Source organism: Rhipicephalus microplus, chromosome 6 (assembly GCF_043290135.1).
Source record: "Rhipicephalus microplus isolate Deutch F79 chromosome 6, USDA_Rmic, whole genome shotgun sequence".
Lineage (NCBI taxonomy): Eukaryota > Metazoa > Arthropoda > Arachnida > Ixodida > Ixodidae > Rhipicephalus > Rhipicephalus microplus.
Genome location: NC_134705.1, coordinates 109,128,099 through 109,153,039, shown reverse-complemented (window position 1 = coordinate 109,153,039; position 24,941 = coordinate 109,128,099). Strand labels below are relative to the sequence as shown.

General features: G+C 42.7%; 1 protein-coding gene across 1 annotated transcript in view; it reads left to right on the top strand.

Moving 5' to 3' along the window:
* Positions 1-24,941, top strand: part of LOC142765422 (uncharacterized) — a 48,881-nt gene that overhangs the window by 6,000 nt on the left and 17,940 nt on the right. The window contains exons 3-6 of the mRNA XM_075866411.1: positions 8,978-9,019; positions 12,014-12,061; positions 14,632-14,679; positions 24,324-24,371. Of these exons, the coding sequence (XP_075722526.1) occupies positions 8,978-9,019; positions 12,014-12,061; positions 14,632-14,679; positions 24,324-24,371 (186 nt within the window). The remainder of the gene's footprint in view (positions 1-8,977; positions 9,020-12,013; positions 12,062-14,631; positions 14,680-24,323; positions 24,372-24,941) is intronic.

Below are 24,941 nucleotides of genomic sequence, written 5' to 3'. Positions count from 1 at the left end.
TGGGCGGTTAGATGATGCCAACGTCAGGCGGATGTGATGATGCCACGTAAGGTCAAACTGTAAGTGATCACCTAGGTACTTATACGAAGTTGTCAGTTGAATTATGGTATTAGAGATTACATAGGATGTCGGAATGCGGTGCATGCGTCTTGTAAATGATAATAACTGTGTTTTAGCTGTAATAAGAGTCATCAACCTTATTGAACATCGTGTAATAATTGCGTTAAGATCAGCTTGAAGAATATCTTTGTCAGTGTCACATGAAATTATTCGATAAATTACACAGTCATCCGCGAAAAGTCTGATGTGAGAGGACACGCCGTTAGGCAAGTCATTATTATAGATTAGGAAAAGTAAAGGGCCAAGAACGCTGCCCTGCGGAACACCGGAGGTTACGTTGGTGGATGAGGAGGTGCTGTTGTTCACAGATGTGTATTGTGTCTAGATGAGAGGAAATTCTTAATCCTGCCAATAACAGTTGGGCGTATATTCAGATTCATTAGTTTTACTATTAGTCTATGGTGAGGAACACAATCGAAAGCTTTCGAGAAATCAAGGAAGATGGCATCAACTTTAAATCTTAGGTTTAGATATGAATAAATGTGATGTAAAAAGCCGGCTAACTGCGTTTCGCATGAATAACGCCGACGAAAGCCATGTTGGTATTCAAAAATAATGTTGTAGTCTTCTAAGCAGTTGATGATTTCTGTGTATAATACGTGTTCAAGTAATTTGCAAATAGTACTTGTTAGAGAAATGGGGCGGAAGTTCAGTGGGTGAGTGCGGTCCCCAGACTTGAATATGGGTGACTTTTGCTACTTTCCAGTCGCTCGGAATAGTATTAGTAGATAGAGATTGCGAGAAGAGTGCACACAGTATAGGTGATAAGCTAGGAGACACACTTTTTAACATTTTGTTATTAATGCCATTGTGATCGGATGCCGAAGAAGTTTTAGTAAACAAGAAATTCCTGCCTCACTAATGATTACTTCACGCATAGATACGTTGATGAGTTTGACAGGGGAGGGCGATGACGTGGTGTCTTCATGTGTAAATACGGATGAAAATGTGTTATTAGATATATCCGCACACTCACAGTGGTGAACCATATCGCCGTGCTCAATAACAAGTGTTGTGTCAGCGTAGTTCTTCGGGTTTATTACACGCCAGAAACGCTGAGGATTTTTAGCGAGCATGGACTACAAGTCATGAGCAAAGAAATGTCGTTTCGATGATTTTAAGAGTGATTCTTATTGCTTATCGCAGACCTTTTAACGGTGCCAGAAATTGGAGAGTCGGTCTTTATCCGCTGAAGGATATAAACGCTTTTTCTTATTGTTAAGGCGTCGAAGCTTTATGGTAAACCAGGGTGTTGTCGGAGTGCAGGCTATTTTTGTTTCAGAGACGAATCGATTGCTCAGCTCAGTGAGAGTGGTTTTAAACATAAACCAGTTATGCTCTGTAGATTGAGATTGGTAATTATTAAGGAAATCTAAAGAAAAAACATAAAGCTCAGAGTTTATGCTGTCGAAATCGGCTCTATTATAGCATCAGATATATATATCAGAGCGCTGGCGCCTTGAAGGGAAAGTGTAAGACTACCTGTTATGATGTCATGATCAGAAAGCCCATCTTGATGAGTTAGGTCAGAGCACACTTCCGGATGATTGGTTAATAGAAGATCTAAAATATTGGCTTATGTAGCCGAAGACAGCGTGGGACGCGTGACAAGTTCTGTTAAAGAAAAATTGAGACATGACTGCAAAAAAAAAAGCATGAGCCTCCGATGGGTAGGTTGTTGTGGAAAGATTAGCCCAATCGATATCGAGGAAAATAAAATCACCAAAAAGTAGAAGTGCAGAATTAGGAAAACGAGTAGTAATAATTTCGAGAAGCCGTTCGAATTTCCGAGAAAACGTCTTGTCTCTGTCAGGTGGTCGATAAAAGCACCAATGATTATGAGACCTGCTTTATGTTTGATTGAAACCCAAACACACTCTAAAAAAATGTCGAGCAGAACACGTGCGGCAAAAAGATCTTTTTCCACTGCTACCAAAACGCCACCACCTATTCAATTTAACCTGTCGCACCTAAAGAAGTTAAACGAAGTCCAACTATCCAGAATGCAGTTATCGGGTGCAGTATTGGTGAGCCACATTTCAGTTAGTATTACTAAGGATGCTGAACATGAGTCAATCGTGGACGATAGTGGTATTGTTTTCGAGAGGACACTTCTTATGTTAGTGTACAGGAATGGAATAAGGCCTTCAGCGTCATTCCTGCCCGATAAACGTCGAGTGGACGGATAGTTGGCTCGATTACATGACACTGGTCATTCTGTTGCTTGTTTTGACACTCGCGTCGAGCTTTTAAGATCGTAGTCTCATATATAAACGTCATCATTTATAAACAACTTGTTGAACACGAGTCGCACACGATCACCGTCCTTGCGGATTGTTTTTGAAAATTGTAGAAGGTTGCGCCACTTGTTTCGCACAGTTTCAGAGTAGTCACGTGATATGCTAAACGGTTTATCTTTTAGTTTGTAACCATAGCCAATTATTGCCTCAACTTCTTTGTCATTCAAAAGCTTTGCAATAATTAGTCGCTTTTTAACGTCAGTAAAGCGGGCTAACCTGTGCGTTCTTGCTACTGAGGATATTTTCAAACCAAGATTGTTTTCACGAAATTCCTGAACCAGGCGCTCAGACGTTTCCCATCTCTCATTCTGATCAGAGTCAGAAAGCCCGTAAAACAGTAAGTTGTACCTGTGGGAGCGGTTCTTCAAATCATCAACCTTGTCTTCTATTTTAGAAATGCTCGCTTCTTGTGTTGTCAGAGAGTGCGCATTAACCTCCCCCGACAAAGATCCTGAAGTTATCTTACGCTCGAACTGATCGAATATATTCTGCAGTTTAGAAAGCCGCTCTTTGCAGATAAGTGGGATTTTTTCAGAAGCATCAGACTGAACTTTGGCTTCAAGTTCCGAGACACGCCTTGTTATTGTTTGAGTTCACTTTATAGGCCGATATGAATTTGTTGCACCTTGTTAATAGACTCTAGAATACCTATACTGCTCGAATATAGTCTCTGAAGAGTATTGAATACAAAGTCAAGCTTCTCTTCTCGAGATTTAGTCATGGGGCCCGGGTTTGCCTTGACATCACCCCCACGCAGGGATAGGCGCCACAGATGCGTAACACAATCACAAAACGCTTCAATGAGTTGGGTGGCCACGAAACCACTAATAAAAACACATTGTTGTCGCGAAAAAAATATGCATCATTTTAACTAACCTGCGGAAGCATGAAAAGTGAGCGTGGCATCCCCACAGTTTTGGTGTCGTGGCCCGAAGTGCTGTCGAAGTGGGCGTCCTTAAGTACTGTGCTTTCTGTAGATAAGGTTCCATGTTGCCAGCCGGGTAACGCAGTCGTATCCAGAATAGGTGGTTGACATGGTGGCGGACTCGAAGATAGGCCACGTGTCAAGCGTAGTTCCTTCAGCGCAGCGTCCTCAATGGGCCCGGTATTTTCCGATGGATAATCCATGCACTGCGGTACGATGGCCGACGGTACGACAGTTGCGGTGTCGTGGCCCCGCAACTGTGGGGAAGTTATGAAAATTTTAATGCAAGTCAGGAATATATCAAAACGACGATCGATGCGAAGTCATGCTAGAACTTGCACTGTGCCGCTAGTTCTAACGTACCCATCGGATATCGCTTTGGCGCAATAATCAGTGCTTAGTAAATTCTACCGTGTCCTCAGAAAGAATTTTCTTAGGCATTCGTGTGAAACAAACTCTCCTGATTGTGAAGGTGTGCTTGTTTTAGCTTTCGCTCCACCCCACTCTGCAACATTTGAGTTCTCGTTCCGGTGAGGTAAGTCATGTAGGCCGCCATGTAGGCGTTACAATTCATGTTCGATGAAACGACAAAACCACGTCAGTGTGAACATTGAATAGGACACGATATGAGGCAACGGCTGACTTTCTCTTACCACATGACTTGTTACACATGGTGAATTGTATATTGAAGCAATCAAGCAGTAGGTAAATACAATGCAAAAACATCGGCATATATATTGTAGACAGAACAATAATTGGATTCATGAAACATAGAATAACTGTAATGTTATGGTGTAGAATAAAAATGTGGATAGCAAATGCAACAGCATCTTTCCTGGATTCAGTTTTAACTATCGCTTTCTTCCAGTGATCTGCGTTTTTAAGTCGCACTGTTTCTCTGTAAAGAGCATTGTAAATTCACAGAGCACGGGGCTTGTGGCTAAGGAAGTAGCGATGGACAGCATAATACTCCTCTGTAGCGAAGCCTTCGAACTGTTAATGAGTAGTCCCTTCCTGCACCTTTGAGAGAGACCACCACTCTGTACGAGACAGCTTGTTTCGGCAGTCACCCTTGCCCCTTGTCGCACATAGCCATCAAATAGACAACTTCACAAATTGGTTGAGACTGATATGGCTTGAAAAAAGCCGGTCCCCATTCCACGCACCAAGACCATGAATAGTGAAGCCCATCGTTGACCATGACTAATGACACCGCCGACCAAACGCTTCCACGTGCACCGACAACACATCGGGGTGCCCCTCATGTCCATGACCCATCTTTCTTCACTGCCATGCATGTAATCTAGGGCGAGCACTTGCTCGCAATTACCGAGCAATAAACTAATCGAAGCAGGGAAGCCGAGAAGCCCAGCTTTGTATCTTACGGATGTCAAAAGCCGGTGTTGCAGCGATCACGCATCACATTTTCCGACATGATCTGGCTCAAAGATTAAATTTGACGAGTTTAACAGCCTTGCTGCCGTGAAGTTGCAAACAGGACGGTGCTTACATAAACACCATCAACTCAAAGAAGGGGAATCGATGAAGCCAGTGTCTTATTTCGGCCCTTTGTACACAATGGGCTCCATTGCGCGTAGGTATTTACTGCAAGCCTCTACGACCAGAGAATTCTTAGCCGCCTGATCCGGCACCAACCAGGGATTCCGAAGATTGAGTCAGAATTCGACTTCTGAATATCCAGAACAGAGCCACATGAGGACAAAAGTGTTTAGATTGTAGGTGACCCTAAAAACATATTGTTAACTGCATGGCTACCTCATTATGCAGGAACCATTTACCCACTATATTATAAATTTGACCTGGTACGCGGCTGTAGGTACTTCTTTCCGCTTATTTTGTTGTGAGGTTGAATCTACGGTGCCTAAAAGAGAGCCCCATTTTAAAAGCTCCTGGTTCTTTTCAAGCGGGTAAGGTAAACCTAAATAAAGTCATTACTCCGCAAAAAGATTGTCCGCCAGATTAAGAATATTGACCCGCTCGTCACGGCGCGCGGAGCTTACAATAACGTATTACGAATGACAACCCTAACACATTTTGCTTAATACACACTTTCTTTGTGCAATCGTAAACTTTCTATCTTTATTGCACCACCGTCATGCCTAGAGTGTTCTGTCATGAAAATTTCTACAAAAATACAGAACTTTGGTTCTTACCGTGTTTCTACACTAAGTATAGATAGCAAGCCTTGGACTACCATTGTCTCAAAGCACTTTACGCACGCAAAAGTACCATCACCTGCAACAAGAAACGACGTCACTCACATTTTTTCTCTCTGACTTAGTAGGAATATGCGTAACAAAATAATTTTGATGGTCTATGTAACATTTTACACTGTTTAGTATTGTGCAAACACATTTCATCAAGTTAACTCTTGTTATATTGCGTTGTATTAGCGTTGTGAACCTGTATGTGCTCACGCAAATGTATATAAGTGTGCTTTTTTATATTTCGTGGCTTAACTTTAAAGATTGTCTAGGTACGGTGTACAATAATCTTTGAAAAATCTTTCTTGAACATTCAAATGGGTGCTTTAATTAAAAAATTTAGTTGTGAAAATATTTTTGCATTAGTATGTTTTGTTCGCGTTCTATATTGTACTTGAATGATATGTGGCTGTAATCACTCCCCCACTACTGTCACATGTGTGTATGGGTTACCAGGCTTTTGTCAAGCTGTCCTCATGGCTTTTAGTCTTGGCAACCTTCCAGTTCTTTTCTGGTGAATAGAAAATTTGAAATTGAAAATTGGATTCTACAGCAGCTCTTCAGCAAATCATCCATTTTGTGCAAAACACATATATAATTTTTCACAATTGCCTGGTGTCCGCGTGAGATTCAAGTTATTTTCGTTTTGAGATTTCTTTCATAGCTCCTTTTTTTTCAATGCCTCTGTCGATTTCTCAATCGAATGCTTGTTACTCTAGCTGTGCCAGGGTGTATTTTCAATTAAAATTGATGCCCGTAATAGTGTCAACCCTAGTCCTAATCAATCCTAATGGACATCCTAATCTCCCCGTACTTCTGGGATGCTTCTCTGGCGGTAGGGGTGCTCTGATAAGAAAATAAAGTGCAATTTTTAATACCCGGCTAAGGTATGTACAACTTAATGCTGCACCTAAGTAATTTCGTGGAGCAAGAACATGCTTGAAACAGAAAAAAAAAAATGCACTTCAAGAACTGTATCGCTATATCTCTGTTAGGTATGCTTCATTTGTGTTTTAGCTTGAGTATCAGCGAAGTATCTTCGTAAGTCACAGGTACATATATCAAAGCATGTGTATTTTAGCGGAGTCCCACTTTCTGGACGATGCTGTGTCAGTGCCGCGTACCAAAGAGCACTTTCAGAGCATGTGCTGTAAGGCGGCTAAGCTGCGTCATTTTGTACACGAGTTGGTTAAATAAACCTCAGGTTAAAGGTTGAGGAGAAATACAGGGTTAGGGCACCTTTCTAAATGATGTAATTGCATTGTAAGTGGCTATGTCGAGGTGGAAAGATTTTCCTATCCATGCTTCATGTTGCAAACACGTGTGCAGAGCTCGCTAAGTTTTTTGCCTGACTTGGATGCCCTCCGTCTTCGTTGCGGGTGAAGTCCATTCGTCGGGTCGCTTGATATGCGTCGTCACAAGCTTCAGGCGCCATAAAATATTGAATAAAGGTGTCTTCGTTGGCAGCGTGGAGCAAAACTAAGGTTCTGTAACTAACAAAAGCTAAAAAACCTGGCCATTTAGGTAAGATGTAGCGAACTTTTGGCTCATACCCACCCTGGGAATTCGCAAGCGTCGGGTAGATGCGTTTGGGCGCACAGTCGCCTATCGCAGGACCAAATAATTAATTTCCTGCCTTTCTTCTTTCCCAGCGTGAACTTTCTTTGTTCAAGTTCTCCTAGTAACTGTGGTACATATCAACTTTGGGGAATCGGCCAGTAGTTAATTGGTTTCATCACGAAATATAATGTTTAAATTACTGCGTGTTATATAATTAGAAAATTGCAGATTAACTAGAAAATTGTGCTTGTCTAATATGCGTATTTATTAAAAAACTTTCCTCTGTTGCCTATACTTCGTTTTCTTCTTTCTCGATTGAATAATTGAGACAAAGGAGATGCGATGACACACAGTGAGGGCTCTTGCAAAGTAATTTCTTTTGTTGGTCATCGATTTTTGAACAGTCCTAAGAAAGCATAAATAACCAATTTGTCCAGTTATCCACACAGCAGACTGTATGTTCACCGTAGAACATTAGCGCGATAATTTGTTTGAAGACGAACATTCCTTTGTCACCTTCCGTTGTTCTTAGATTTCCGTGTGGTCCCACTTCCTAAAAAAGGTTTGTCCTTTCACTAAAGGCCAATTAATGATCTTACTAGGTGGCTGAAACGCAAGGGACAGATGGAAACCACGTAGCCGACGTAGAATGCGCAGCCTAGTGACAGCGAAAACTTGAAGAGCGGCCTTTGAGTCTTTTTAGGTACTGAAGACACTTTTACGCAACTCCTGCAAGCACATTAGAAGAGTACCCACTATGCCGTAATTCATAACTTTTGTGTAGTGGGGAGGCACTCACTATGCCATCCTTCGTTTATGCTTTGATAAAGCATAGTACCAGATTCTCACTTACAAAAAATTTTGTGAAATTTTCTTATGCTGTAGCTCACAACGGTGATGAATTACGCCTGTACATTTTCTAATTGGTTGGAGTATCCCACGAATCATCCGTTAAGCCGTTCGAATTGTGTGATGCCTGCCTATTCCTCTGCTATCTCAAAACACTTTATTACTCATATAATCGCTATTCTTTTCGCAACACCAAGCCTTCCTAGGGCCAGGATGTAAATAAGTTTCAAGCACCGGCGTGGCTCTGAGGTACAATACTCGGGTGGCACGCTGGAAATTCGAGTTCGTGTGCCGTTGTGCTGTTGATGTGTTTTTCATTGCGTAGTTTTTTGTCACTTCGCGCAATGGTGGTTACGTACATCAGTGGTTGCGGCTGTGGCGGACATTTGCGGTGCACACGACACTTCCTTTGATCTCATAACAGCTTACGCTGTAAAACGCTACGGGTAGTCACGAATTAGCGATAATAAATACAGTATAGATTTGCACTTAAAGAAACCTGTGCAATTAGTGCAGGAAGTTTCTATACACAGCCACGACTGATCCTCGAGGAAGTCTGCGTGCTTCTGCAGGAAGATACTGGCAGAGAAACAAACTCAGCACGCACCCTCAGTTCATGTCGGTGTGTGACAGGGAGCATGGCCACTCTAGAATCTGAATTAAATCGAGAAAGTTTGACTTGAGAGGGCACCTGAAATGTTTAAGTGTGGTAAAAAAAAACAAGCCTACAGCATCTGCAAACATTTGTATTGTAATTATGCGTAATGAATTTACGTGAAAAGAATGCGTCGTACGAAATATTCTCTATTCATCCAGAAAGAGCAGTTCACTAAGTAAAAACAGACTGTACATGGTTCTCCGTTCTGTACTGCTTTTTTATTCTTGCATTTGTTGTTTTTGTCGTTCTAACTTACACATCTCATGAGACTAATGATAGTTTGTGGTTACTAATTCGCGTGTGTGCAGTTTTTTCTATAATTGCGGTGCACTCGTTTCAGCCTCAATGGCCGCCAAGTCTTAAGTCGGGTAAAGCAGATTCGGTAAGTGCCTCGTTCTAATAGGTGATCAATGTGTTATCACGTTTAGGTATGTTGTTTCATAATGCCCCACGCGCCTAACGCCTACTACTTTAACAGGATCCAGCTTAGTCAACGTGAACCCGTTGGCGCAGCTCATCGCATGCTGCTCCACTGCGTTTGAAAACTTAGCGATTGCTTCAGACAATTCTGTTGAGGTTGCCTGCATAGCAACAATAACTGTGTTTACAATAGAGCTTACACAAGTTGCAGTGATTAAGTGAAGGATAAACGAGTGTATAGAAAAGCCGAGACATTTTAAAGCTAATGAAGCGCAGGTCTGAGCTCGGCGTTACTTTCTTGTCACCGTGTAGCTATCTGTTTGTCTTTACATTTACTGAGGCTAAGTACAGCTAATTTGGAAGTTCCATCTTTACCGGCTTCACTATGACACCTTTCGTCGTCAAACCCATATGACAATAGTGATACCCAGTAAATAACGAGAACCGAGTACAAGACTACACGAAGGTAGTGATGGTGACAATACAATGTGGTTATCTTCATAATCATGAATACGAGTACCAAACAATACGAAGTGATAAGAACAAAAAAACAGTTCAAACGAACGTTGATGGATTTCGTGGTGAAAGAACATAACTGAATACCAGGTATGAAGATCTCATTTTAACTGACACTCCTTATGTAACACACTTAGCTTATGGCAACAGGCATGATATAGAAAGCGAGTATATTTGCAGAAATCAGCATGACAACTGTACTAACAAGTACGCCATATAAAACTAATGTAAACAAAACAATATTTTCTGTGATAGGAGTTTAAAGAAGCAACAATGACGCATTAGAATTCAACCAACCGAGTACGTAATTTGATGTTCACCTGTTTGCATCCCCTTGTCGAGAACTTGACTAACACTTATTCACACCAGGGCTCCGGGCTATCCTGCAGGTTCATCTGCCTAATATCATGTTGTCGAATGGCTTCACCCATGCATATTCACGTATATCAAAGTCATATGCATTATGACAAAGCCAAACGGTGCGAAAAGCGTCAGTTTGAGAGGAGGAGATAGGCTGCAGTGTAATATATTATAGAAATTCACGACATCATGCATGCGAAACCATGTAAAGTATATCTATGCATAATATACTATTCAAAGGAAGAGAAAAGGGAAGTAGGTGTGACAAAGAGGCACAGGACAAAGCGAGAGTATAGATCATTGCAAAAACTGAGAATACTACTACAGGGTATGTAGAAAGAGAAGCGCGAATTGAAAGGTCCTTTTTTATTAGTTACAATGTTATTTAAATCTTAGGGACAACCCTGCCAAGGAAAGTACAGGAAATATTATTACATATTACTTTCACCTAAATGTTGGTTCACCGGACTTGTGAATAAAATTCATCGTCGGTTGAATGTCCACATAGATCGTCATCTGATACGACACCGCTTCACAATGTTCAGTGTGTGGTGCGAAGAGATGGTGATAGGCTAATCACCGATTGCTGTTAAGTTGCGCATTGTCTGATGTTGTAGACGATATTCCGATTCGAGGAGCAGGTTACCACTGGTAGATTTTGACTTTGTAGCCCGCGCCTGGAGTTTCCATGATACACTTTGATACAAGGAAAGGTTGATACAATTCTAGCTTTCTTTTTTTACTCTGACACTGAATAATGTGACAATTGGAAAAGTTGTCTATCTTTGTGGGCACTACTTCAAAGATTGCGTCGGTTCACCACCTCTTCGAGAGGTGATCAGTTTTTAAGGGGTTAGATGGCCCCGTGAATTATGCTATTAATTCGGCAGCCATGACAGCCGCCCACCACGGAGCCTAAGAATGGGGCGCCAAGAGATGCGGTGAAATCGTAGGAGCCAGCTGACATGCATACTATGACTTAATACATCTACCCAAATCTAAGGCTATACATTGCCAAAGCTATGGCTATACCACCCTTGCCACCCAGAAACATGGAAGTACCACGAAGTGCGTAGATGGCGAGAAAGATTGAAAGAGCCGACGCAAAGGTGAAAGTAGAGATGGTGACAGGAAAAGGCGACGGCTGATTCGACCTGCACTCTACGTGAAGCCGAGGCCTAAGGGGTCTGTTGTCTCCGTCGGGTGCGGGTCAAATTACCCGCAGTGGCTTATTTTACAGGATCTAGCTTGCTCTAGACCCGGCTCAGCCACGCACGGCAAGGCGTTGGAAGAAGACGAAACCCCCTTTGCCCCATCAGATCAGATCCCTGGTGTCACTTCTAGCTCTATTCATTTTAGCAGCAACACTTTTAAAGCTCCAGGCAAAATGCTGATCTTCTGCAAAAATTCTTCCTGCTGTTACTCATCACGTGCCATGAGTTTTCAGCCGCGCCAACCCACAGACACAATCCGCGTAGGCGCCACTTGAACCGAGTGCGAGCGACAAAAGGCCCGTGCTTCTACCGTGGATGTTTCGGCCAGCTTGACGTTTCAGTTCTAGCACTGGAGTTTCGAGCTTCTTTCATTGTGGGTGACAGGATGTGCTTCTACTCTAATGTGTCCACGCCAGGGAAATATTTTGGATAAGCCAAGAGGACCATAGCAGTAACCCCCTGGGATAAAGCAATTTCGTTGTTTTTTTAATTTAAACTAATTGTGTACAAATTCAAAGCGACATTGTGCGAGACAAAAAAGAACAATACAAGATACTGTACTCTAAACAAATATATAAAGGTGCAGAAACTATACATACAGATTGGTATTCATAATTTCTTCCAGTCTAAATTTATTTTCGCCTCAAATACTACTATACAGCTTAAAAAACAGTCACTTCACTCTATAGATTCTTGGCTTATGTGAGTGTGAAATTTAATTGGTTTTTCCTGTGTGCTGCAGTTTTTTAACACTTTAGAGTTACTAGTTCTTTTTCGAAAAAAGACGCCTATCAACACAGACTGCGTTGAAATCATCTGCTTGTGTATATTCATCAGTCCTGCTCATTGCGCCGTGGTCTTTGCAGCCGTTGCTTCATGACACATTGGGAATGTTGGCGCCTCGTCCAGGTGAGGTAAGTGCTCTATTCAATTGATATGTGGGGTATATCTGATGTTCGAAAAATTTACTCTATACAAAACCTCCGTACCGTTTCTCGGCTAATGAGGTAGTCAGTGCCTCTAACACACTACGTCATGCAGCCCGTGAATCACTCGCTAACAGTCTGCGTTTAGCGCACGTTCGTTCTATTTTTTTTTACATTGTCTCGATAAGTATGTTCGTGAGCTACACTTGCATGACAGATCTAAAACATTCTTTTTGTGAGGAACGCTCTTCGGTCATCACAATTGATATATTATCTTGGAAAAAGGCTGACTTTCAGAATCGTCCTGCAGGTTGCAGTCGTATTGAAGATCAGCATCAACATGTTGACGAAGCCCTGGCCCAAGACACTCTTCAGAAACAAGTCGCACTAGAGATGTAGCAAAGGTTTTGTTTTGAAGGGAATCGTGTGCAGAAATGGCAAAACCAACTCTTCTTCTCGCTTTAGGTCTTTACAGAACTGAATTGTGTCATTGGGGCCTGCTAACTGGGTTAAGCTTGAGACCCAATGCAGTGGTACAGGGAGGGCACCACTGCATCGCAAACAAAAGGTCTATTTTCTCCCTTGGATGCCAACAGGCTGCATGTATTGAAGGCAAGCAGGCACTTGCTGGACGGCCAATATATAGCGCATAATTGCTTCGCAGTTCATACATCTTTCAGTTTGATCGCAACTGCATAGTTGTTAAGACAACGGTGTGGCTATAAGAATTCTTATATCGCGGCCTGTTGCTATAAGTGGTGCCAATAAATACCGTGGTATCGTTGAATTTTCGCACTGACACGTTCTCATTTTCATGAATTGCAGGCTGCAGCGGACGATTCTTCATGTAGGACTCAATATATTACTGAGGATTGTTCCATACACAGCACTAGTATTGCAGTGCGATAACGGCATAGTAGAGCACGCTTCGTTCGCAGGTAGTTCGATGTTTGTAGTGCTAGAATACTGAACTCAATGGTGTGGGCTTGAATTTCGGCAGCAGGTCATCCATTCATATCCATTCATCCATCCATTATTCCAGTAGGGGCCATTCAGTGGCAGCAAAATGGTAGGTGTTTTGAAATATTTAGACGCACGTTAAACACATACAGGGAAATCAATTCCGGGGACCTTGTCTAGTGCACCTACAGTTATCTTACGGCTGTCTTTAGGATGTCAAACTCCATCACTTATGGTAGTAGGCATCTAAAGTTGAAAGGTTATGGGCCAAACAATGCCAACGCCAACTTGCTGAATTATGTATTAGAACCTGCAGCCAGAACAACATAAATAAAAACACTTTTCAGCTGACCATACTTCTTGCATTTACATAATGCGGTGTTTCAGTACGATACAGTAATACTTAATGAACTTATGGCTTAACGAGTCGCAATACAGGCGAAGCCCAACGACATTACCAATGAATGCCGCTTTCGGTAAACGATATTTGTGACGCTGGTTCATAGGTCTACATCTCTTTAGTTTTGCAACTTCACGACTGCGTAGTGGGCAAAAATTAAAAAGGTAATTAAACATGTATAGCAAACGCGAGCAGTTTGGGTAATGAAGACGACACAGAAGGGAGACACTCAAACTTCAAAACACCTTGGTTGTGGTGTTCCCCTTTTGTGTTTTGTGTGTTTAGAACAATCGAACATGTAATATTGCTGTAGAAACTTGTCACGCTCTCAAACACGTCACATCCTAATGGAAGCGTTTTTGTTTTTGTTTCTTTGGTAAGGGTAACCATGCGCAAAATTCAACCTGAATGCACGCTAACCAGCCACATTACTTGCATTTGTTGTGGATACGATGTGCTTGACCTCATGCTTTTTTGTAAAATAGAATGTAGGCAGATGTTATAAGACTTTCAAAATATCAGAATACATCAAGGTCACATGTAAAACAGGTGACCATTGCTGTTTTATAAGTACAACGACATAGTAGATATCATTGCTGACACTGAAGAAATTCCTATCAGCTCCCTCATCGCATATTTTAAAAACTCTCTCACAAAAACTTTGGCTCTTAACATTGATTAATAAACTGAAGGCAAGGAAAATAAGTTTCACCAGAAGTTCACTATATTTCCGCTAGGGGCAATGATTTTCGGCTCCGGTATTTCTATTCTTGTATTATAAACAACAATACGATGTAGCCAACTATTATCGGCGATGAAGATATATAACAATCCTCGAAAGGACAACTAGTTTCGCTGATGCACTTCAGAAAAATTCAAATTTAGGAGTGGTTGAACACCAAGGTCTAGGGCTCAATTCTTATGCCATTTAATTATTTCTGTCATTTTGCACCTATTAATGATTGAAGTGTCTGAATTTAATTGCGCAATAAACATCAGAAGAGAAAATAAATTTGCTAATCAAGGTATATCAGCGGAAAGCTATGTTCAAGCAGGCCATACGAAGCATCTATAATACAGCATTGTCAAATAGACAATTACAGCTGGTCACTTAGAAAAAGTACAGCTAATGTGAACCCATAGTTTTATGCACTCATGTCCAGGGTTCACTGTTGATATATTTGTTTCCATGTTTCAGCCTGGGTCAGAAGACAATCCCGGAACTATCGTGCCTGGTCCAACTCAGGCAAGTGTTGTTCTTTAAAAATCACAGCTACAAAAATCTGCGGGCTACATGCAGCGTTGTCTTTCTTGTAGCAGAAAGCATCTTCAGATGAGTACAATAAATAATTATGGCTGTATATATAAAAACAACACAATTAGCTTTTCTTGCATTGCTGATAGGCGGTCGAGGCATTTGGGTGAATTGAAGCCCTTCCTTATAATAGTCAATTGCCACTTTGAAATTATGGAAATGCGTCCACTGGTAATCAACGCGGAGCGCAGCAATGAGTCTAACTTTGCCGTTAACAACCGTCCGTTTCTACACTTCGCTTCGAGGCCACTTGTCCACGTTCGACAATTATTCTCCCCCAAAGCGAGGGAAACAGCGCCGTCAGTGGAGGAGTTGTGAAAGTGAATAGTTGATGCACAGTTTGGTGTGTTGCTTTAGGTCTCACCAGCTAAAATGGCCAGATTTCCAACAAGCCTAATTTGCCAGAGGCAATTGTCATGCTGGTGCTTAAGCAGATTTGTTAAATGGTAAGCATTTCTTTGCCAACTTCGGCGACATTGAGCATATCTATCTATCTATCTATCTATCTATCTATCTATCTATCTATCTATCTATCTATCTATTTATCTATCTATCTATCTATCTAGCCGCCTACGACTTCTAGCTCTCCTGGCCGTTTCAATAATGAGATCGATATCTAAACGAATATGGCATAACATGACTGTATGATGAGCAAAGGTGACAAGTAGTCATAACAAGAAAATCCTATCATGCATGCCATGAGTGTCATGATTTACATTTCATGGACTTGCTGCTGTTGCGGCGGTATGACGCGTCGAAACATGTTAATCACGGCATGCATCTCATGCAACAACATGACTACATTCCACGCTCATGAAGCGCTCGAGTGGTTTCACTAACTTCAAGTATACCAAATTCAGTATTACTTCACATGAATGGAAGACAAAGCTACGTGACGGCCGCAAACATGATAATCATGAGATACCTGTCATGTGACAACCTGACTGCAGGCCACGCTGTGATGCATTTCCAGCCGTTTTGCTTGCTTCACATATATGAAATATGAAATTACATCCCGTCATTGGATGACGAAGTTATGCGACTGGTGCCAACACGTTAATTATGAGATGCGTGTCATGTAAAATATGACGTCATACCGCGATCATGATGCGCTCGTGGCCATTTCGCTAGCTTCACATTTATATAAATTTGGTATTACGTGACGCGAACGGACGACGAAGGCATATCACTGGTTGAAACACTCTAATCATGATGTGCGTGTCTTGTAAGAAGAAGACCCCGATCATGATGCGCTCATGGCCATTTCACTTCACTTGAAAAACTTGCTAACGAGTTATTTGAATGAACCAAGAACAAAAATGCCAGGTGTAAACATGATAAATATTAGATGGAAGTCATGTACGCCATAATTTAGATGCCGACCACTGCTGGGGCTCGTATTGCAAACGTCAGTGGGGCTATCGTTATGCGACAATTGCAATTGCATCGTATCTAGATGGCCGAGTGCCCAGAACACTTCTATTTGTGTTTACTGTGAACTACATTCACGCGCCTCAAAATATTATACTGATTTCATTAAAGTGACATGTCAACCTCCCTCACTCGCGCTTCGCATGTCATCGATTCACATCATGCGTAGGCTCTGCCAATTTATTTTCATTGTCTTGCACTTGCGAAGCATAAGACAATGATGTCTTGTCGCCGCGGTTTGCGTCAAATCTCGCGAATTATTGAATATTCAAGCTCCGGAAATTAAAATGTCACCAGTGGGGTCGTTAAAGCTTTCTTCGACTCAAACCTCTACTTACCGCTTTACCACGGTCTTGACATTATTAAATATCCAGTGGAGTCAATCCTACCCATTGTGTCATTACGCCAAGAACAGCGTCACGTAATTTTAATCTTTCGGCTGTTTATTCACTTTAGGTCCTATGCCCGAATATGTGCAAATCGCTTTTCGTTGTAGTTGTGTGTGGGGTTTAACGTCCCAAAGCCACCATATGATTATTAGAGACGCCGTAGTGGAGGGCTCCGGAAATTTCGATCACCTTGGGCTTTCTAACATGCACCCAAGTCTGAGCAAACGGGCCTACAACATTTCCGCCTCCATCGAAAATGCAGTCACAGCAGCCGAGATTTGATCCCGCGACCTTCGGGTCAGTGGCCGAGTACCTTTGCCACAGACCACCACGGCAGCGCGGAAATCACTCTTCAAAACGCCATCAATTGAAGGCAACTACAATGCTGTCCAAGAGACAGTATGCAAATATAACAAGCTCCAGCATACGTCTACATTTTACGGCACACACAGTGCATGACGTTCATTGAAACTTCTTGAAAATAAAAAGTCATGAAAGAAGCAAACATCGTCTACGAGTATCGACATGTTCATATTTTTTTTCTCGGTGTTACCAGTGCTGCCAACAACTAAGAGCGTCTACACGGCTAAGGCGTGAGCGCAGAATCCATTAACTTCTGCGCTTACGATAATGAATGAATAAGTACTGAAAGAGTTTCACTCTTCTATACTGGCTAAGCTGATTCATAGACTCCACAGTGCTGCAAACAGCTTACAAATTAGACTACAAAAACTGGCGTTGTCATAACTTGAGGTGATATCTTGCACAGGAGAGCACACAGGTGAAAATCAAGAAGTTGAAACACTTGACTGAGCAACTTTCTATCTAGTATTGGTATGTTTGTCTGCAAATGGTGTTTAAAATTTTTGTCTACCAGTGCTATTGCCACATACTATCTGCAAGCGCGAATACGTAGTACTGGGCTAGGAAAAAAACAGCATTTAGGTACTTTGCAGTAATGTACGGAAGTCATTTGTTCCGTATTCTATTCTGTCCGAAAGAACTGTTGACTGGCAAGCCTACAGTTTTCACTCTTTTTTCCAGCTAATATTTTGAAAGCCCTTGAGAAGTGCGCTGTAAAACGCAAATTAAACATGTGAACTTTTGGCAGGAACACAGGTGTTTGATGGCTATAGCTCGGACTAAATTGTCACTCCAGAACAAGATCTCAGGTCATCACCGCCTGAATGAAACTACAGTTCTGGAGGCTTATCCAATACCTTTGATTGAATCCGTATTGCCGAATGTAACTATGTCCGACTGTTCTTACTCTCGATTTTTTTCGTGGTTTTTTAGACTCTAGGTGCAGCCTAGTATCACCCTAGGGAACACATTTTCTGCCTATAGCTTGATATGCCTTCAGATATTAAACTCCACAAATTCTTCTTCAACCTAGGAAGCTTCGTTTTAGGAGCCTCTTTGGCAAGCTTATGCTCTCGACTTCTCCAGTGGCGATGGCCTTGTTACAGTGGCTAGAATAGAGAAGTCTGATGAACGCGCCAGCTAGGGCGCAACACCTTGAGAAGAAACCACCAGGTGGCGCTGGCACAGAGAGAGAGAGAGAGAGAGAGAGAGAGAGAGATTGACTTTATTTAAAACGTATCCTGAGGAGGCTGAGAAAGGGCCATTCCGACCCTTAATTCAACCTGGAGGCTCCGCCCAAGATGGCGCTGGCAGCCGAAGGCTTGTAGTGATGTCCCGGGCCCTCTGAATTGCCTGTAGTTGCTGCCTGTATTCATTGCTCTTGAGGGCTTTCTGCCAAGCCTCTTGGGTATTCAGTTGTGCTGCGCTGTGGGTAGGGCACAGCCAGAGCATGTGTTCGAAATTGCAATAGGGATGGTTGCAAAGGGAGCATGTGGGTGGTATGTCAGGATCGACTCTGTGTAAGGTGGAAGGTGTTATGTACGTACGTGTTTGCAATCTTCTTAGAGTTAGAGCTTGTGCTTTGTTAAGTTTTGGGTGCGGTGCTGGGAATGCACGTCTTTGTCCCCGGTAATGTGAAGCAATCTCTTGGTATGTGACTGCTTTGTCCTGGCCGCAGAGATTCTCGTACCGCTCACCCATCGAGGGGTCGTTGTCCGTGGCGCGGCGTGTGAGTTCACGCGCCAGGCGGTTGACCTCTTCGTTGGGATTGCAGTGGTCGAGTCCCGGTAACAGTCCCATGTGGGCTGGGAACCAGGATACGTTGATTTGAGCTTTCTCTTCTTTAACAAGGGTTTCTTTGCTCTCGCATTTTCTTATTGCGTTAACGGTGAGTTTTCCCGTGCTTCTAGCTATTAGGCCAGCCGCGAACGTTCGTGCCGCCGTCTTAGAGTCTGTGTATATTGTGCAGTAGGCTTGGCAGCTTTGCCAGGCTAGCGCGATCGCCATTTCCTCTGCTTCGTAGACATGGCTTGTTTAGACGGTTGCCGCGTTCATGAGGCTTCCGTCTATATCAACGACCGCTATGGCAAATGCCTCCCTTCCATAGTAGCGGGCGGCATCTACGAATAGCGCGTGCGTGTTGGTTTTTTTTGCCTTGTTTAAAAGCACCCTCGCTGTGTCCTTCCTTCGCCCTTTGTTGAACATGGGTGAACGTTGCGGGGGATTGGCTCAATTCTTATGTGTTTTCTCACGTCATTACCAAGTTGTGTTTTTTCTCTGGTTGAAAAACTGGGCAAATGCCTGCGTCTCGTAGGATGAGATGGCCTGCCTGCGTCAACGACAGGCGCGTGATCTGTGCCACTCTCTGAGCCTCAAAAATTTCTTCGGCTGTATTCTGCAGACCGAGTTGCTTGAGTTTCTCGTTGCTCGTGCTATTGGGCAAGCCGAGTGCGGTTTTCAGTCCCTTGCGAAGCATGGAGTCGACCTTTCGAATTTCAGTCTTCGTAAGTTTCAGAAACGGTAACGCGTATGCTACATAACTTACGAGAAAGGCGTGATACGCTTTCATGATGATCTCTTCTAGGAGGCCTGCTCTCTTGTTGGCGATTCTACCAATGCCTCTTGAAATATTGTTCGTGCTTTTTTCAAGGCGCTTGAGTGCTTCTTTGTTGTGGCCCTCCCTGGCGCTTAACGTTAGCCCTAGTACTTTGACCGTATATACTTGCAGTATCGTTTGGTTGTTCTCAGCTTTGAGCACTACTTACTGCTCCCCTTCACCTGAATTTTGTCGACGTGAAAGAGCGTTAGAGTAGATTTAGTGGGGGACAGTGCGAGTCCAGTTGGCTTAAGAAATTCTTCAGTTGTAGTCAGTGCTTGTTGAAGGATTCCTTCTAAGGCACCATATGAGTGACCACATGGGACCCATATGGTAATATCATCCGCGTATATGGCAATGTGCACGGATGGGATTTGAGCGAGCTTCTCCGACAACCTGTGCATCGCCACATTAAAGGTCAATGGCGAGAGCACTGACCCTTGTGGGGTGCCGATATTTCCGAGTTGTTCGGGTTCGCCGCATTGCTCTCCGATGCGTATGGTGGCGGTTCGGTTCGCCTGAAAGCCTTTAATGTAATTGTAGAATTTCTCGCCTAGGTTCATGTGCGATATTTCACCCAGTATGTGTTCATGTTTTACGGTGTCAAAGGCCTTGGCGAGGTCCAGGGCTAATATGGCTTTTGGCGTGTGGAGGAGGCCATAACATATGTGTTCTCTTAACATCAACACGGCGTCCTGTGTGGATAGTGCCCTGCGGAAGCCAATAATGTTTGACGAAAGAGCCCATTGCTCTCAATGTGGTCCGTGATGGGGTTGAGTATCGCATGCTCAGCTACTTTTCCAACGCAAGATGTGAGTGATATGGGCCTTAAGTTATCGATGTTCAGTGGTTTTCCAGGTTTCGGGATGAGCGAAACCTTGGCACTACGCTATTCTTTAGGCACGGTACCCGTTTCCCATGCCTCATTTATCTTCTTAGTAATGATTACAATTGCTTTATCGTCTAGATTCCATGGCAGTTTATTGTCGATTCCATCTGGCCCTGGCACCGATCTGCCATTGAGTTGTTGTAGAGCGTACCGTATTTCAGCTTCGCTGAAGGGTTCGTATAGCTTTTCCTGCTGTCGACCTCCATATGAGGGATTTTTGTTTTCCCAGGCTACTGCTTTGCTTTCCAGTGGGAGATATTTTTGGCCTAGCGTTTTGAGGAGAGTTTGAGATCCATCACTATCCTGGGCGTGCTTGTGCAGCAATCGTTCAATTTGCAGCTGGGTGCCGCCTCCAGTGGGTTTGTCGCTGTCCCCCATAAGGTGTTTGAGCAGCCCCCATTTGCTTCCCCTCCTCATTTTGCCATCTGCTTCCTCACAAGTGTTCTTCCACTGCTGGGCGCAGAGCGTTTTGCCGTCAGATTCGATTTCGCGTCTAAGATCCGCGATTTTTGTGCGTAAGTGTCTGTTGAGCTTGTTTTTACGCCACGCCTCTTTTAGGTTATGCTTTTTCCGCAGCAAACTGGCTTGGTGAGAGTCCATTGCCTGGATAGATTTATCAGCCTCGACTACTTCGGTGGCCTCATTCCCTGCCATTTTTAATTCATTTAAGAGGGCTTCATATGATAGTTCTGTATTGCCCTTCTGCTCCCGTATTTTACGGAACTGGTCCCAGTCTGTGATTTTGAATTTTCTTGGCGCTTTCCCCTCGTTCTCAACGGTAATTTCCAGGATGCAGTGGTCGCTACCTAGGTCTTTGGCGAGGTTATCCCAGGTAGCTCTGACGTTCTTGGTGAAGGTTAAGTCCGGCATTGTGTCCCGCTGTACCGAATTACCTATTCTTGAAGGGAGCGCAAGGTTGTTTATCAGCTGCAGGTCTAGCGCATTCGCGCTTTCTGCTAACTTGGTGCCTTTGCCTTCGATTTTTAATTATCCCCATTCGGTACTCCTGGCGTTAAAATCGCCCGCTACTATGAGCGGATTGTCACCCGCCATTTTTACCGCCGAGGTAAGCAGTCTGTTGAAATATCTTTTCTTATCTGATGGAGGACTGTAAACATTGAGCTCAAAGATGCGTCTTTTATCACCCTGTGTGGTAAGATTTCCACCAGGCCCGTTTCCAGGCCTTTTTTGTATACGGGGTGTCCCTTTCGGCGAACATTATGTCCTTCCGAATGAAGGTAGCCACTCCTCGCGTCTTGTTCTGCTCGGGGTGCAGGGTAAGCCTGGCTACCCTGTACCCCTGTATGCCAACACTTTTCGCAGTTTTGCTTTCTCCACATTCCTGTAGCAATATTATATGCGGCTTTTTTTTACAGGCAAGCAGTAGTGGTGTTAGTGCTGCTTTGCGTTTATAGAGTGAGTTACAGTTCCACTGCCAGATCTTAATCTCATTACGGTCAGCAGACATTTTGGCTTGGTAGCTTGTGCGCGTCGCGGATCGTTATTTCCGCGAGATTGCGTGCTTTGACTGGTCGGACTCTACCTCTAGAAGGTATGCTTGGCACGCTTGCCATAACCGCTGGTTTGTCCGTGCTTAGGTGGCGAGGAGCACCTGCCACAGGAGGCCCCGCCGCGGTGGTCTAGTGGTTAAGGTACCCGGCTGCTGACCCGCAGGTCGCGGCATCGAATCCCGGCTACAGCGGCTGCATTTCCGATGAAAGCGGGAATGTTGTAAGCCCATTGGCTCAGATTTGGGTGCACGTTAAAGAACCCCAGGTGGTCGAAATTTTCGGAGCCTCCACTACGGCATCTCATATAATCATATGGTGGTTTTGGGACGTTAATCCCACACACCAATCAATCAATAAATTCCTCCAACGAGAGTTCTCTGACACTACAATGTCATCGGCCCCGCCACCAGACTACAATGAGTACAGACTTTGTACGTCGTGTAGTAGCGCTTTAGTAGCGGCAAAATTTTCTGCGATGAATGTTGCGCGCAGCTACCGGTTTCCCCCAACGCCCCTTCGCTTTGGTGGTCGCAATCTTTCTAAAACCTGTTTTATGCTTTTTCATTTACAAAACAAAAAACAAGCAATCATTCCTCCCCTTTTTTTAACCCAATAGTTATTATTTGATGATAATACGTCATTTTTAGGAGTTTTCATGGACACACTTCTGAAATTTGAGCAACGCATCAGTTCTGTTTTTAATAAGATTTTATAGGGTAACAGTGCATTGGTCAAGTCGCGAATGTGCTCTAACATCGAAGCTTTGAAGGCATTGTAATATGCATTCATACACAGTCATCTCATTCATTGCATTACATAATGGGGTAATCCATATTCAGTGCAAATTTGGTTGTTAAAGGTATTGCAAAAAGAAGTAATGTCACTCATAAATTTCACTTCACGTAAGACGCCTTTATATAAGATTTCTTACCCTCCAGCTTTAGGGCTTACCCATCTCCCAAATGTACGTTTAAAATGTATGTTTTTTTAAATTTTCAATTGCACTCTTATTATCGACATATTTCCTACTGCCTTGTAGAATAATTCCAATAAATCTAGATTCTAGGTCAATAGCCTGTTATTACCAAAATTTCGCATTCAATATAAAAAGTGAGCATTGTTTTTTACACCAATTGTATTATGAAATTTATTATCAGATGATAAGAGAGACTTAATGCACATTCATTTTTTAAGACAGAATTGAAAACGAGTCTAATAAATGCACAAAAGTTTTGTAATAAAAAATTTCGAAATGTCTTGTGACTTACTCTTTTCTTATTCGTATTCTAGCTTTTTCTTGGTAAGAACATAGGAAGTCCCGCCTGTGGTTTATTTTCTTGGGAGTTCCTCCTGCATACCTACATTCAAAGTACTACATTTCTGACGCTAATAAAGAAAGAATAGTTTATTGATTGATCGAAGCCCTAGGGCTAGTTAACAAGTCTTCCTACACAAAAAATTGTCGCATCAACAAGCACCCGTGCGTAACTGGCTGAAAGAACTCGAAGAGTCACTATTATACGAATACCTTAACATGAATATCGACCTGAGCCTCATCGCCCTAGAAGAGAGATAATGGGAATGTAAGCAATGACGGTACCGAGCTAGGAATTGAAGACCTTGACTATTTTTAACAGGCTCCCGCAACACTCAGTGCCATGAGAATCCTTTGGCGTTATAATTTGCTGATCATAAAGCAGTTAATATTAAAGGCAAACAAAGCTCTTCGAGGGACACTTTTCTTTGTACTTTGCAACATAACATGTCTTCTGTATTTATAATGTATATATTCCTCAAAGTGCATAGGGCCCATTCATGTATAAAATAAATATTGTGTGTATAGTATCTGTACATGGACGTTGTCGCGTCTAAAAAACACGGTGGATGTGTGCGGAAGTTTCGCGGGTTACCCAATTTTCTGAATTACAGAGCGACTTCTCCATGGCATACATGAATGCGGCCTATACTATTTCTTGAAGTTTCGAGAAATATTTCGATTATCATATTATTGTTCATAAAAGTGAGATTATATGACCCCACACACTCCTTCATGTAATAAAATCTAACCTGTTGAAAGTTCAAGTGATTTGGTTTTACTGTAGGTGAGGGTCATTTTTTTACGAATACTGACTAGCTCTTCTATGTTGCGGAATAGTTTTACCCGCACAATAACAAGCGTGTACAGCATTGCGTGGAGCTTAGAGCCACCTACCAAATTACTGTGTAAAAGTGTGAAGTTGATTTGGTGAACCTCACATGAAATTTCGTTGAGAACAACGTAACAAACAGCTTAATTGCAACCGCTAAACTATGAATACTTTGTTAAATGACAATAATATGGTGTATATGCCTGCTTCTATTTGTTTTTACTAATCGCCATAATATCCTCATTTCAGAAATGGTTGGCTGCAGCATTCCATGGGGGCTTGATTCCTATTGAAAGGGCAAGTCTTTATTCGCTCAATCTGTACATTCAAAAGTTGATGTTCAGACGAATTACTACTTCATTTATTTGTCTAGTTTCTATATTCATATACATCACGCCAATTAATATAAGTGAGCACTTACATAAGCCGACATTAGAACAACAGACTACCAAAGAGCTCTAAGAAATATGCTGTTGAAAAACCGTCATTAAATAAACTCTGCTACCAGTTTTATTATATATATATATATATATATATATATATATATGGGCAGGCATGGTGGTTGTGTGGCCGTAGCGTTGCATATAGTCCAGTAGCTCCTCCGTGAGCGGTCGCAACGTGGTTTATTTCGACGTTTCGGCCTAGAGTCTGGCCTTCATCAGGATTAAAGGTACAGTTTGTTGGTGCTCAGCTTTATACAATCTCAAATCAGAGGGAAAGGAAAGAGGAAAAAGACAGAAAAAAAGAAGAAAAAGAAAAAAGAAGAAAAGTAAAAGAAGAGAAAACAGAAAAAAAAAGAGAAAAAGAATATAAGGTGGACTCCCCTTGGGCGCCCCCTTCCACTCTTCCTTCCACTCTTCCTTCCAC